The 13,140-nt window shown below is 39.7% G+C and overlaps 1 protein-coding gene and 1 pseudogene across 2 annotated transcripts in view; both read right to left on the reverse strand.

The window, feature by feature from the left end:
* The window catches only part of LOC110212942 (cytochrome P450 2J2-like), a 36,587-nt gene extending 29,673 nt beyond the window's left edge, over window positions 1–6,914 (reverse strand). Inside the window, exons 1-2 of one of the 2 annotated variants that reach the window (XM_020993116.2) lie at window positions 6,513–6,914; window positions 3,528–3,690 (exon numbers count right to left, since the gene is read on the reverse strand). In XM_020993116.2, the coding sequence (XP_020848775.1) occupies window positions 3,528–3,690; window positions 6,513–6,725 (376 nt within the window). In that variant the 5' untranslated portion in view covers window positions 6,726–6,914. The remainder of the gene's footprint in view (window positions 1–3,527; window positions 3,691–6,512) is intronic. The other variant, XM_020993115.2, reaches the window with a different exon arrangement.
* A 3,326-nt stretch (window positions 6,915–10,240) lies between these two features.
* Window positions 10,241–13,140, reverse strand: part of LOC110212936 (cytochrome P450 2J2-like) — a 36,294-nt pseudogene continuing 33,394 nt past the window's right edge.

Consider the following 13,140-nt stretch of genomic DNA (forward strand, 5'->3'; position numbering starts at 1 on the left):
ATTGCTGAGTCAAAGGGTATGCACATTTTTATGTCCCTTTGGGCATAGTTCCAAATTGTTCTCCAAAATGGTTGGATCATTTCACAACTCCACCAATAATGCATTAGTGTTCCAATTTTCCCACATCTTCTCCTACTTTTATCATTTTCCTGTTTTGTCATGTTGGCCAATCTGATAGGTGTGATGTGATACCTCAGACTTGTTTTGATTTGCATTTATCTAATCAATAATGATTTAGAGCATTTTTTTCTTATGACTATAGATGGCTTTAATTTCTTCATCTGAGAACTTTCTGTTCATATCCATTGACTATTTATCAATTGGGGAATGGCTTGTATTCTTATAAATTTGATTTAATTCTCTATATATTTTAGAAAAGAGGCCCTTATCAGAGACACTGGTTGTAAAAATTCTTTCCCAATTTTCTACCTTCCTTCTAATCTTAGTTGCATTGGCTTTGTTTGTGCAAAAACTTTTCAATTTAATGTATTCAAAATTATCCATTTTGTTTTTCATAATGTTCTCTATCTCCTGTTTGGTCATGATTCTTCTGTTCTCCACAGATCTGATAGGTGAGCTATTCCTTACTCTCCTAGTTTGCTTATAGGATCTGCATTTATATCTAAATCATGAACCCATTTTGACTTTATTTTGGTACATGGTGTGAGATTTTTGTCTATGCCTAGTTTCTGCCATACTCTTTTCCAGTTGTCCTAGCATTTTTTTTTCAAGGAGTGGGTTCTTATCCCATAAGCTAGGGTCTTTGGGTTTATCAAATAATAGATTACTATAGCCATTGACTATTTGTGCCTTGCATATTTAACCTATTCTACCGATCCACCACTCTATTTCTTAGCCAGTACCAAGCAGTTTTGATGATTTCTGCTTTATAATACAATTTAAGATCTGGAATTGCTAGGCCACCTTCCCCTGCATTTCTTAAAAAAAAATTAAAAAAGTACTTTTTATACAAATGAAGTAAGGTTTAAATAATCAGAGAGATATTAATTTCCATCATCAGGTTGTGCCAATATGATAAAAATGAAAATTTTACCCAAAATATTTTATATACTCAATAGGATCCCAATTATATTACCAAAACAATTGTTTTAATAAATTAGAAGTAAATAATAACAAAATTCATTTGGAAAAACAAAAGGTTACCAATATCAAAGGCAAAATTGAATAAAAAGTGCAAAGCACAGAGGTTTCGCAGTACCAGATCTTAACATGTGTTATAAGGCAGTAATTATTAAACTATCTGGTATTGGCTAAGCAAGAAAAAGGAGATGAATGGAATAGAATAGACATACAATTTACAGCAGCAAATAAACACAGAACTTTGTATTTGGCAAATATAAAGACAAGATTTTGGGTTAAGAATTCATTATTTGGTAAAAAAAATCATTGGAAAACTGGAAAGCAGTATGAGAGAAACTGGTCATGGAACAATATCTAACACCATTTACCAAGATAAGTTCAAAATGGATGCATGGCCTACATAGAAAGAGATTTTACCAAAACAAAATAGAACATGGAAGATATCACTTATTAGACTTACAGGTTGGTGAACAATTTGTGAATAAATAAAAGAGAATAAAGTGAGAAAATGGATAATTTTGATTACATTAAATTAAAAAAATTAGTGTAAGTAAAATAAATGTGCCCAAGATCAAAAGGAAAACAGAAAATTGGGGAGGAGGGTTACAGTCATTTTATCAGATAAAGGTCCCATATACAAAATAGAGAAAGAAATTTGTTAAATGTTAAAAAAAAAATGAGTCATTCCCCAACTGATAAAAGGTCAAAAGATGTGAACAGGCCATTTTCCAATGAAGAAATCAAAACAATTTATATTCATAGGAAAAATGCACTAAGTCATTATTGATAAGAGAAATATAGATTAAAACAATTTTGAGATATCATTTTACACGTACCAGTTTGGCCAAAATGATTGAAGGGGACAGAAACAGATATTGGAGGGCATGTGAAAAAAACTGGGGCACTAATTCATCATTAGTGAAATTGAGAACTCATTGTGATTAGTGATTGTGAACTGCTTTTGGAGAGCAATACAGAATTATACAGAAAGAGTTACTAAACTACCTTTAACCTTTGACCCAGAAATACCACTACTAGGTCTATTTCTAAAGGTGATTAGGCAAAAAGGGAAAGAATCTGTATGTTCTAAAATGTTTATAGCAGATCTCTTTGTGGTGGTAAAGAACTGGAATTTACAGGGAAGCCTATCAATTAGCCGAACAAATTGTGGTAAATGATTGTGATGGAATATTATTTTTCTATAAAAAATGATGAGCTCAATGATCTTAGAAAAACATGTAAAGACTTGCATGAAATGATGAAGAGTGAAATGAGAAGAACTAAGAGAACATTGTATACATTAAGAACAATACTGTTTTAAGAATGCATTTGAGTGAACAAGTTATTTTGCCTATTATAATTACCTAAATTAACTATAAAAGACATATGAAGAAAGATGCTGTCTGAATCTAGAGAAAGAAATGATAAATAGAAGTATATGTAGAATAATTTTACATGTCTACATACATACCTACACATACACACACACACACACACACACACACACACATCACACTAGGGAGGAGAGGGAATGAAAAAAGGGAAAAAAATACATGATAATTTTGTCATATATATGAAAAGAATATTAAGTTGTGCGTAGTAGATTTGTAGTCCCATGTGCAATCATGTTTTTATTGTACTGTGTTATAGAAATCCTTGTTTAATTCCACAAATTCAAAATAGAATAAATTTTAAAAAATTAAAACAAAACAAAGAGACTTTGACCTGGGCCGTTGATTTTACTGAATTCTTCCAGATCCAGGTGGCTTTTCTAGCACCTGCACCATCGTGTGGGTCAAAGGGCTAAAAGGCACAGTCATAAACCCATAGAGTTTGAGAGTTGGAAGGGATCTCAAAGGTCATCCAATCTAACTTGTGTCCAACAAATAACACCAACAAAATATATGAAACAGCTTTTGCTTGAAGACCTCCAATGAAAAGGAATCTACCACCCCAATGGTTAGGAAATTTTTCCTAGCATCAAACCAAATTGCACCCCTCTGCAAGTCTTACTCTTTGCTGCTGAATATGGGGCAAAGAAGAACAAATAACTTTCCTATCAAAAGGCCTTCAAAGACTTGAAGATAGTCATCATGCCTCTCTTCACCCTCCCCCCACTCAACTGAATCTTCTTGTCCTTAAGTTAAATATTCCAAGCTCCTTTAGCTGATCCTCCTATGGGATAGATTTGAACCCCTTCATCATCCTCATTGCCCTCCCTCTCAATCCTATCACTCTTCCCCCACTCTCAGACATGAAGGAAGGAAACTGCAAAGGCTTTTTTTTTTCTGTTATATTTCTTCTAGCCACAAGACCTCTATAATGGATTGGAATCCTTGAGGAATAATGAAGGATAGCAGTCAAAGATATCTTTCACAGAATCCTAGAGATGAAAAAAAATATTTATCATAATTCAAAGCACTCACCAAATGTTTTAAAGACATGGACGTGGGTAGGAAATTGAGGGCGATCAATAAACACCTGGCCTTGGTTGACCAGGACCTCCTTGATGAGTGGCAATCCAGTTACAATCATAAAGGGAGTATTTCCAATATATAGGCAGAAAACATTTCCATATTTCTTGACAAACTGAAAAAGAATTAGTTTCAGTTGCAAACTTCCATTGTCTTTCAGGCTATTTTTTGTCTGCACTGTTTGCAAATGACATTCTAGCAATGTGAAGCATCAATTACAGTGGAGTCCACTTAATTCAGTCTCATCTAATCCCACTGAATTTAGTTCACTTCACCCCAACAAATACTGAATGATCCAACTATATCCTAAGTGCAGTGCTAGAAGATCAGCTGACAGTCACAAACACCACACAGTTCCTTCCCTTGAGGAACTGACATTGGAAGGAAATGATGTGTGCCTATACAACTAAATACAGAATACATACAAAGGAAATTCTATGTGATTTCAGGGGAGACCAGCACCTGGGAGGGGTCAGGAAGGTTTCCTGAAGGAGATGGTCCCCTGAAGCTGAGCTTTGATGGAAACTTGGAATTCCAAAACATTCAGTGGAAGAGTGAGTATATTCCAGGCTCTGAAGTGGCGGCTACATTCGAGGCACCATACTAGGAATATATGACAAAGAACAACTGAGAGTTTGATATGTGGGAAAGACTTAGAGGTCAGCACTTAAACCATTAGTAGGTTCATCAGAATGGGTAGCATGTAAGCTCCTAGAGGACAGGGACAGTTTTATTTTTGTTTTCTTACTCTCCAGCACATAGCATAGTACCTGACACGTAGCACATAATTATGAAATGATTGTTAATGGATTCATTGATTGGGCCTTTCCCTCACCGCCACTTATCAAAGCCTTTCAAAACTCCGTAGACTCTTTGAGAGAGATTAGAGGAAAAATCAATCAATACTGCTGCCGTCATGGTTATGGGCTTCTCTGAACTTGGCAAAGCTTGTCCCCAGGTCAGAGACACCCTGAGAGTCTGACACCACACTCTTGTGTGAAGCCTTTACAGCTTGCTAGGACCCAAGAATGTTGGTCTTCTGCTTCAAGGACCTCAGAAAGTGAAGAACCTTAAATGGATAGCATATAATGTCTATTTTCAGGAGACAGTGATATTTAGATTTCAAAAAGAAAAATAAAGTAAGATGATGGATGGAATATGATAAGGGCTTATGCCGGGAAGTCTAGGAATATCTGGGTTCAGATCCTACCTTTGACCCCTGCCTGGAACCAATCACTGAATGTTTTCCAAGATTTAGTTTCTATATATGTAGCAGCTATCTCAAAGGGGTGTGTTGAGGGTCAAATGGGATAATGAATGCAAAGTTCTCTATAAATGTACAAGACTATATTAATCTCACCTGAGAGGCAGCATAGGCTAGTGCATAGAGACCCAGGGTTCATGTTCCGCCCCTGACCCACGCCAGCTGCATGGCTCTTGCCTAACACTTAACCTGTGAACCCAAGTAGGAGTTCTCCAGTGGGTTACTACTGTTTCTGTGTTTGGCCCTGGACTAATATTTAATCAGTGACTCAAATAAGGGCACAGATGGGGTGCTCTCATCTCATTTTCAGACAACACTAAGTCTGGAAGGGTGACTGGGTGATGCAGTCAGCCAAAAGCATTTCTATAGGCTGTGGTTGGGCTGAATACAATAAGGGGAAATTCAAAAGGGATAAATGTAAAGTCTCACACTAAGATGCAAAAAACAATTTCAGAAGTACATTTGCTCTGAAACAGATCTAGTTCTGGCAACTTGCTTTTCTTTAAATTTCAATAAATTCATTTCATTACAGTCAATTTCCTTCATAATCCTATTTTATGCATTTAAAACCACAATTCTGAAGGAATGTTCGTTAGTTTCCTTCAGAATGACTACCAGAAGGGTCCAGTACACAAAAAATGGTGAAACATTTCCTATATAAAGGTTGATTAAACTGGCCCTAATATGAGTTAGAAGTGTGATATGGCAGGCAAAAAAAAATAGTCATCATTAGTGTTTGGTGAGCTTAATTTAAAGGAACATTATTGGGATGTTGGCTGTATAATAGTAACATCAAGAATTGACAGATAAGGCAAGTGAATGTCAGAGACCTGACGTGGCTTGTCCAAAGTCTTAAGATCAGAGTCATGGAGCAAGGGTACTTAAGCTTTAGTGATTGTGCATGTGTGTGTGTGTGTGTGTGTGTGTGTGTGTGTGTGTGTGATGGGGGGTGTTGCCTTTTTGGGTTGCTTCTCAGAAGAAAGTTTTTAAATGCATAAATAAAATACATAGGATTATAAAGCAAACGAAGTATATTAAAATGCAGTGATCAAAAAATGTTTTTAACTAAAATTCAATGGACCCAGTGAAGTACATCTGATTCTAGAGTTTGTAGGCCTCAGAGGCTGCCTATGTGATTTCTGCCAGTCAGTGTATTCATGAACATTTATTAAGTGTTTACTCTGTGCCAGGTACTGTGCTGAGCACTAGGGACACAAAAAAGCAAAAGACAGTTTCTCAAGGAGCTCACCTAACATTTTATGGATAACAGTAACAAAAATAATAACTAACAGTTATATTCTGCTTAATGTGTACCAATCACTCTGTGAAGCACTTTACTATTATTATCACATTGGATCAGAATCACAGAAACTGAGTCAGAAGGTCATCAGTGGCCATCTAATCCTGACCACATACAAAAGTTAACTCCACAATGACACACCCTACAAGTGAGGAGCTTATGGCTTTCTCCAGGTCCCACAAGTCAGAGGGGGGATGTGAACCCAGGCCCTCTAAGCCCCAAACCAAATGTTCTTTCCATTGCAAGGGGCTGCTTCCCAGGTAGGCCCAGAGCAGGGATGGCCACCAAGGCTTGTGGCTATCTAAACCAGCACATTTCAATTCCCATGTCCCTCACAGCCGGCGCATTCTCACCCTCCCATCTCACTCCTTACCTTTTGGGTGATGATTTGGGGAGTTTTAAACATCTGGAAGAAATTTCCCAATATTGGCAGCCCAGGAGGGTTAGGGGGGTAGTTGCGATGCATCCTCCTCCTCCTCTGCAGATAGTGGGCCAGGATGAGGAGCATGGCAAAGAAGAGAAAGAGGGTTTGCAGGGGGGCTCTTTCCCAAAGGGAAGAGAGGACAGTTCCCAGAGAGAGCTGCATTTTTCCCCAGATCGGACACCAAGGACAGACAAGACAAGCTCCTCCACCTTCTTCCTCTTCCTGCAGCAACAGCAGCAACTCTGGGGCCACCAGGAGCAGTGTGTATATGAGAGACAGAGCTCAAGCTCTATTTGTCTTCTTAGAGCTGCTGCCTGGGCTGGCTTTATAGGCCAGGCACTGAGTTCTCCAGGAAGTGCCGGCTTCCTCTCTGTGCCCCAGCCCTCTCTCCTCTGCCAGGGCCTGCCTCTTGGAAGTAAACATGCTCCGCCCCTACAACCTTCTCCCCTGAAAAGAAGACAGGGCTTGTCTGCTGGGAAGCAGAGAGACAACTTGGCCAGAGCAGCCTGAGAAGGCTCCACACACAGGCAGATGCACCCAGTGGGTCCAAAATCACAGAGCCAGACCTTTGAGGCAAAAAGGCACCCAGAAGGTCAACCCCTTTTTATTTATTTATTTGTTTGTTTTGTTATTTGGGAAAACAGCACAGTGGCAAGCAGATCGGACAGCGAATTGACAAGGTCCTACAGCTCTTTGTAAGTTTCAGAGCCTTCATTGCAACCTGACTCAACTGTCTTCAAGTCAGTGCTCTTTTCCCTATTACTTATTGCCTCCAGATGGACTTGAGAACTAAGGTAGAGGCGCTCTAAAACTGAGATCCCGGAATCCCTGAGGGGTATGTGGAGAGATTTTCAGTGGGTCTGTGAACTTGACTGGGAGAAAATAATTTAAACTTTATTGAAATTATTAGCATAAAATTCCAGTAGATTTATAATAAATTCAGATAATTAGAATAAAATTCTGATAGAAATAGAATGAATGACAATAACATTCCCATAGATTTAGAATAAATGGAATAAAATGTCAATATAATAGAAATAAATGGACTAAAATTCCAATATAAGTGGAATCAATTGGAATAATTTTAATAAAACCCCAGTATAATTAAAACAACAGGAAATAAAGGTCCAATATAAGTGGAATAAATTGGGACAATTAGAATAAAATTCCAGCATAATTGGTTTAAATTGAAATGAAATTCCAGTATAATTGAAAGTGCCAATGTGATTAGGGGAAAAAAATGGGATAACTGAAACAAAATTTTAAAATAATTGGAATAAATAGGAATAATTAGAATGACTGAATAAAATTCCAATATATTTCAATATAATTGGAACTTCATTTGTAATCCTATATATGCTATTTTATGCATTTACAATTTCATTCTGAGAAAGGATCCTTAAGCTTCAGCAGACTGCCAAAGGTATTCAGGACATAAAGAAGATGGAAACCATCACCTCTGATTGGTAGGCAATTCTAAGTGCTTAGAACTACTTTTCAAACCTTCCTCAGTCTATGTGGTTTGGAACAGGAGCTGGGGTGAATGGAAATTCTTATATTTTCCCTTCCAATGGTCTTCATGGAACAGTGGGTAGAAAGCTGTATGACCCTGGGCAAGTCACTTAACCCCAATTGCATCACCAAAAAGTTAGTATGCTTATTTGCAAAGTTCCCAGCTACACAAGCACTTTCTTGGCCTAGTGCAGAGTGATTGCCACCCGTTTTGATTCCCAAGGACCCACAGGGAGTCCACCTTTAGATACAAACAACAAATTATGTCAGCTCAGGGGGCTTCATCCTTCACACATTCAGGGCCTCCTGCATACTCTGGGTCCAGTGTTACTAGAAAATATGGCAACTCAAAAAGACAAGTTCTGGGGGAATCCTTAATGGCAGTTAGCACAGTAGTAACTGCTAATACACATAGTCCTGCTTCATAAATGCTTGATTTGATGAGGAAATGAATAATACTGAAAGCAGATGAGCCTGTGATAGCTTAACTCTCTTGGTATTGTGATTCCAGCTCATCTCTGAGCATCTCTAAGCTCATTTCTAAATACCAAGGGAGGAGGTTACCTCTCAGACTCAATTCATATATTAAATATTGGAAAACTCAATTTGTTTTGAAAATTTAAGTAAAAATAAAGATGGATGGAAGTCTCAATATCTTCTTTCCATGTCCCAAATGATCATGTGGGAAAGCCCTTGGGAGACACAGACCTCAATTTGTAGACTACTGTCGAGGGAGTGATACAGACATCCAACACCCTGGACTGTTTTCCGTTTCTGATTTTGATGCTTAATCTCCAGCAGCTCTCACACAGTAGGTGCTTAATGAGTGCCTGTCAAATTGAGCTCAGTTCACTGAGCTGAAGTTAACTGAGAAGGTATTCAGAGAAATATGAAGTCACTTTGGACTGCCATTGTGGGTTCTACCTCTAAAGACTGGCAGAAATTTTTTTTTTTCATTTTCGGACTTTGATTTAGTAAATTCCTTTTCATTTCCCCATCAATAAACTGAGCCTACTCCAGCTCTCCTTAGAGGGTTGCTGTTGTCAGATTAAAATTTGCAAATAATAGAAACTGAAGCAAATGAGTTCCAAACATGATTGGTTTATAAGCAATTTGCCAATAAAATGGGTCTGAGACCACCTCATTTGGTACAAGGACCTCATTGTGGACTCACAGAGCATTTTTATAGGTCTAATGGAGGAACATTAGAAAGAGGAATCTAAATAGTAAATAAGGAACCTTAATCATATTGATTCACAGGGGCATTTGCATTTTCTGATTGGCTGGGTTATTCCAAGAGTTTCCATTATCAGCTTGGAAAGCTACCTTGTGGGAAGGATCTCTGAAAAGAATAGGGAACCTTTACAGGAATTTTAACAGATTAGCACTACTCAATGTGTGGGCATTCCTAGTTATGTGAGTGTAATTAGTAGAGTAATTATGATTTATCATCTATAACAAGATTTTTAATAGGAATAAGAAACCCAACCCATTAGCTGATGGATTAATGTTTCACACTGTGAATGTCAAAGGAAATGATGAATATGAAAGTGAGTGGTTTAGAGACAAAACAATCCTCAATATTTATTGGGTTCTTTCTCCATGCCGGGAGCTGGGCTGGATGCTGTAGATCCAGAGACATAAAGAAAACAGTGTCTGCCCACAAGGAGCTTACAGTCTGTAAGGATCTCTAAGGAACATCCTCTGTAACCTGTTAATGCCTCCTGTAACTCATGTAAACTCTCTGAACCCTCCTCTAAAATCACACCCATTGCATGATTTATAAGAGCAGGAGAGAAACAGGTAATTAACCAAACCAAAAAAAAAAAATTTGGCCCCACTGATTGAGGCAGCAGAAAGAAAGCATTGGTTCTCTGTTCAAAGCATCCCAAGGTTTTAGATTTAGAACTGGAGGGAACCTTAAAGATCTCCCTCCTCCTCATTTTAGATGTGGAACCAAGTGACTTGCTCAAGGTCACCCAGCTAGTAATTTGCAGGGCTGGGATTTGAATGCAGGTTCTTAGACTCCAAGTCCAGCAAGGAATCCTTGTGCTTTCCTTTGGATGGAGTTAATGTTTCTCCTTTTTCAAAGCAGGAAGCTTCAAATTATTCCACAGATGCCCTCTTTTTGTTTTTCTTTTCCTTGATTTCTCTCCCTTTCCACTCAAGCAGCAAAGGGCAGGGTGGGTGACCTTGGAGGATGAGGATGGTTCCAGGTCCTTCCCTCTGTCCTGTGGAAGACCACCCTATAGGCCTAGCTTGGCCTACATCACTCGAGGAAGGGCACAGATTTGGTAGGAGGCAGGAGAGGTGGTTAAGCCGTATCGGGTGTCCAGGCTCAGCTGGGTGTTTGGAGGAGCCTGGAATGTGAATTTCTGGAGCAGGCAAGTGAAGAAAAGGAAGAGCTCAGTCCTAGCCAGCTGTTCTCCCAAGCACACCCTCTTTCCTGAAAGGGAAGGAGATGAGAAAGGAGAAAATCCACTAATGCTTGGTCCTGGCAGTGGGTTGGGGTTGGGGTCTCCAGGGCCTGGTCTGAATCCCTGCATTGGGATGAGCATTAAAGCTTTTCAGTGACTTATCCACAGCCACAATGCTAATAACAGTCAGGGATGGCATTTGAGCCCATCTTCCTTGCTCTATTTCAGACATCACATCTACCATGCCATGCTGCTGCCAACCTCAGAGACTTCCTACAGTTCAAATACTGCATCTGTAGGCAGAGGACCTGAGTTCAGGTCCCACCTTGAATGCCTCTCAGCAGGGTGGCTTTTGGACAAGTCACTTAACCTGGGCCCAAGTTTCCTCATCTGTAAAATGATAGAGTTGAATGATGTGGCCTCCCAGGGCCCTTCTAGGTCTGGATCTAAGATCCTGCTTCTGTGTAGCTTCAGGAAAAACAGGGCCATTCTCTGAATTTAAACCAGGCAGGTGCATTGGGTAAACTGTAGGACTGGGGTCAGGAAGAGCTCAGTGTCAATCCTACTCCTGACACTTAGAAGCTGTGTGACCCTGGGCAAGTCACTTAACTGCTCTAGGCCTCAGTTTCCTCATGTGTAAAATGGGGATAATAATACCTCCTAGCTTTCAATATAAAGATGTAGAGGGCTTTACAAACCTTAAAGGACTATATAAATACCAGTTTTGGTTACTACTAGTAGTAGTACTAGTATTACTACTATGACCACAACTATGATTAATATTGTTATCAATTAATATTGTTGTTATATTATTATAATTAATAACAATTAATATTGTTATTATCTATCACATGCAAACGATATCAGTATGTGCCTCACTGGGATGTTGTGAAGGCTGAATGGCATGATGTATGTCAGGCCTTTTTCAGCCTTGCGGTATTGACCTGCTCTCACCAGCATCATGGAAAAAACCTCTGATCTTGGATTCAGAAAGCCTAGCTTGGATCATGCCTCTGACACTCACTAGCTGTGTGATGTCTGGCAAGTCACAGCCTCTTAGGGCTTGAAGCCACTCTCTAAGACTTGAGGAAGAAGAGAAAGTTCTGACCTGTCTCTGGCAGGTCCTACTAAGGAGGAAAGATTATTATGGGCAGTGGGTCATTGTCCAGCTTGACTGGAAGCTATCCACTCTCTTGAAGGAGGAGGCTTAGAAGAAGGAGACAGAACTGAACAGAGCCCATTAGCTCTGTACCAGCCTTGATTATGTCTGGATGCTAAGTGAATACCTGGTCACCTTTCCCAAAGGAGCTGTCCTCACTCCTTTCTCCAGGGAGCCAGTCCCATGAAGCTCACATCATTTCTGATGGGAGAGGGTGGCAGTCTGGCCATCAGGAGACTGAGTCTGTGTGCCAACCCCCTCAGTGCTGTGACAAGAGTTCGTCAAGCCAGCTGTCTGATGTCATGGAAACAACTGAAGGGTTAACTGAATGATCCTACGACTTTTCAACACCCTTGAGGTTCCAGCCTGTTAATATTTCTGTGAGAAATTTCAGGCAAGCAGCATCCCTCTTTCCACCTTCCTCTTGGCATATGGAAGAAAAGACATAATGTAGACTCATCTCCAAATGCACAGAGGGCAGGCCTTGGAGCCAAGAGGATCAGAGATAGGGAGCTCAAAGGGACCTCAGAGAGCCTGCTGGTCCAGGTCTCTAAATTTACAGATTTGGAAACTGAGTCTCAGGGAAATTTAATGATATCATCAGGTCCTTCCCTCCCTCTTCAAATAATAGATACAAAATCTTCCAGAATAACAAGCGATGACTTATCTCTAGTGATTTTAGGTTTATAAAGTACTTTAGCAGAAGCATTATCACATCCAGGTGAGGCATGAGCTAATTAATGCATTGAACAAACCTTTAATAATAATAATAATAGCTAACACTTATGAAGTGCTTTAAAGTGGGCAAAGCCCTTTAAAAATATCTTCTGATTTAACCCACAAAATGACTCTGGGAGGTAGGGACTATCATTATCCCCATTCCAGAGAAGAGGAAATTGAAGCAAACAGTGGTTAAATGACTTGCCCAGCTAATAAGTGTCTGAGGCTAAATCATGTCTCCCTGATTCCAAGGCCAGTACTCTACCATTGTACCACCTAGCTGCCTAGATCACTATTAAGCACTTACTATATGCTAGGCACTAAGTGAAGTGTTGGAGATAAAAGGAAGAAGCAGAAATGATTCTGGCCCTCAAGGAGCTTACATTCTAAGGAGAAAGAGGATACCAAACTCATAAATAGGTATACACACAGAGAAGAGGGAGCAGGAAGGGCCTCCTGGAGAAGGTGGCATTGGACATGGACCTTGACAGAAGCCAGAGATCCTGATGGGTGGAAGTGAGGAGGGAGGGCATTCCAGGCCTGGGGCCAGAGCCAAGGCATGGAGTCAAGAGGTACGGGTGGTGTGGACACAATAGCACCCAGGCCAGCAGTAGGTGGTGGACAGGAAAGGCAGCATGATGCCAGGTATGAAGAGCAGTCAATCTCAGGGCAGTTTATATTTGATCTATAGGTAGCAGGGAGGCCTAGGAGCTCACTGAGCAAGGTGAGGTTAGGGTGTAATATGGGCAGACCTGCACTTTAGGAATCT

This window comes from Phascolarctos cinereus, unplaced genomic scaffold, assembly GCF_003287225.1.
Source record: "Phascolarctos cinereus isolate Bilbo 61053 unplaced genomic scaffold, phaCin_HiC Scaffold_5;HRSCAF=322, whole genome shotgun sequence".
NCBI lineage: Eukaryota > Metazoa > Chordata > Mammalia > Diprotodontia > Phascolarctidae > Phascolarctos > Phascolarctos cinereus.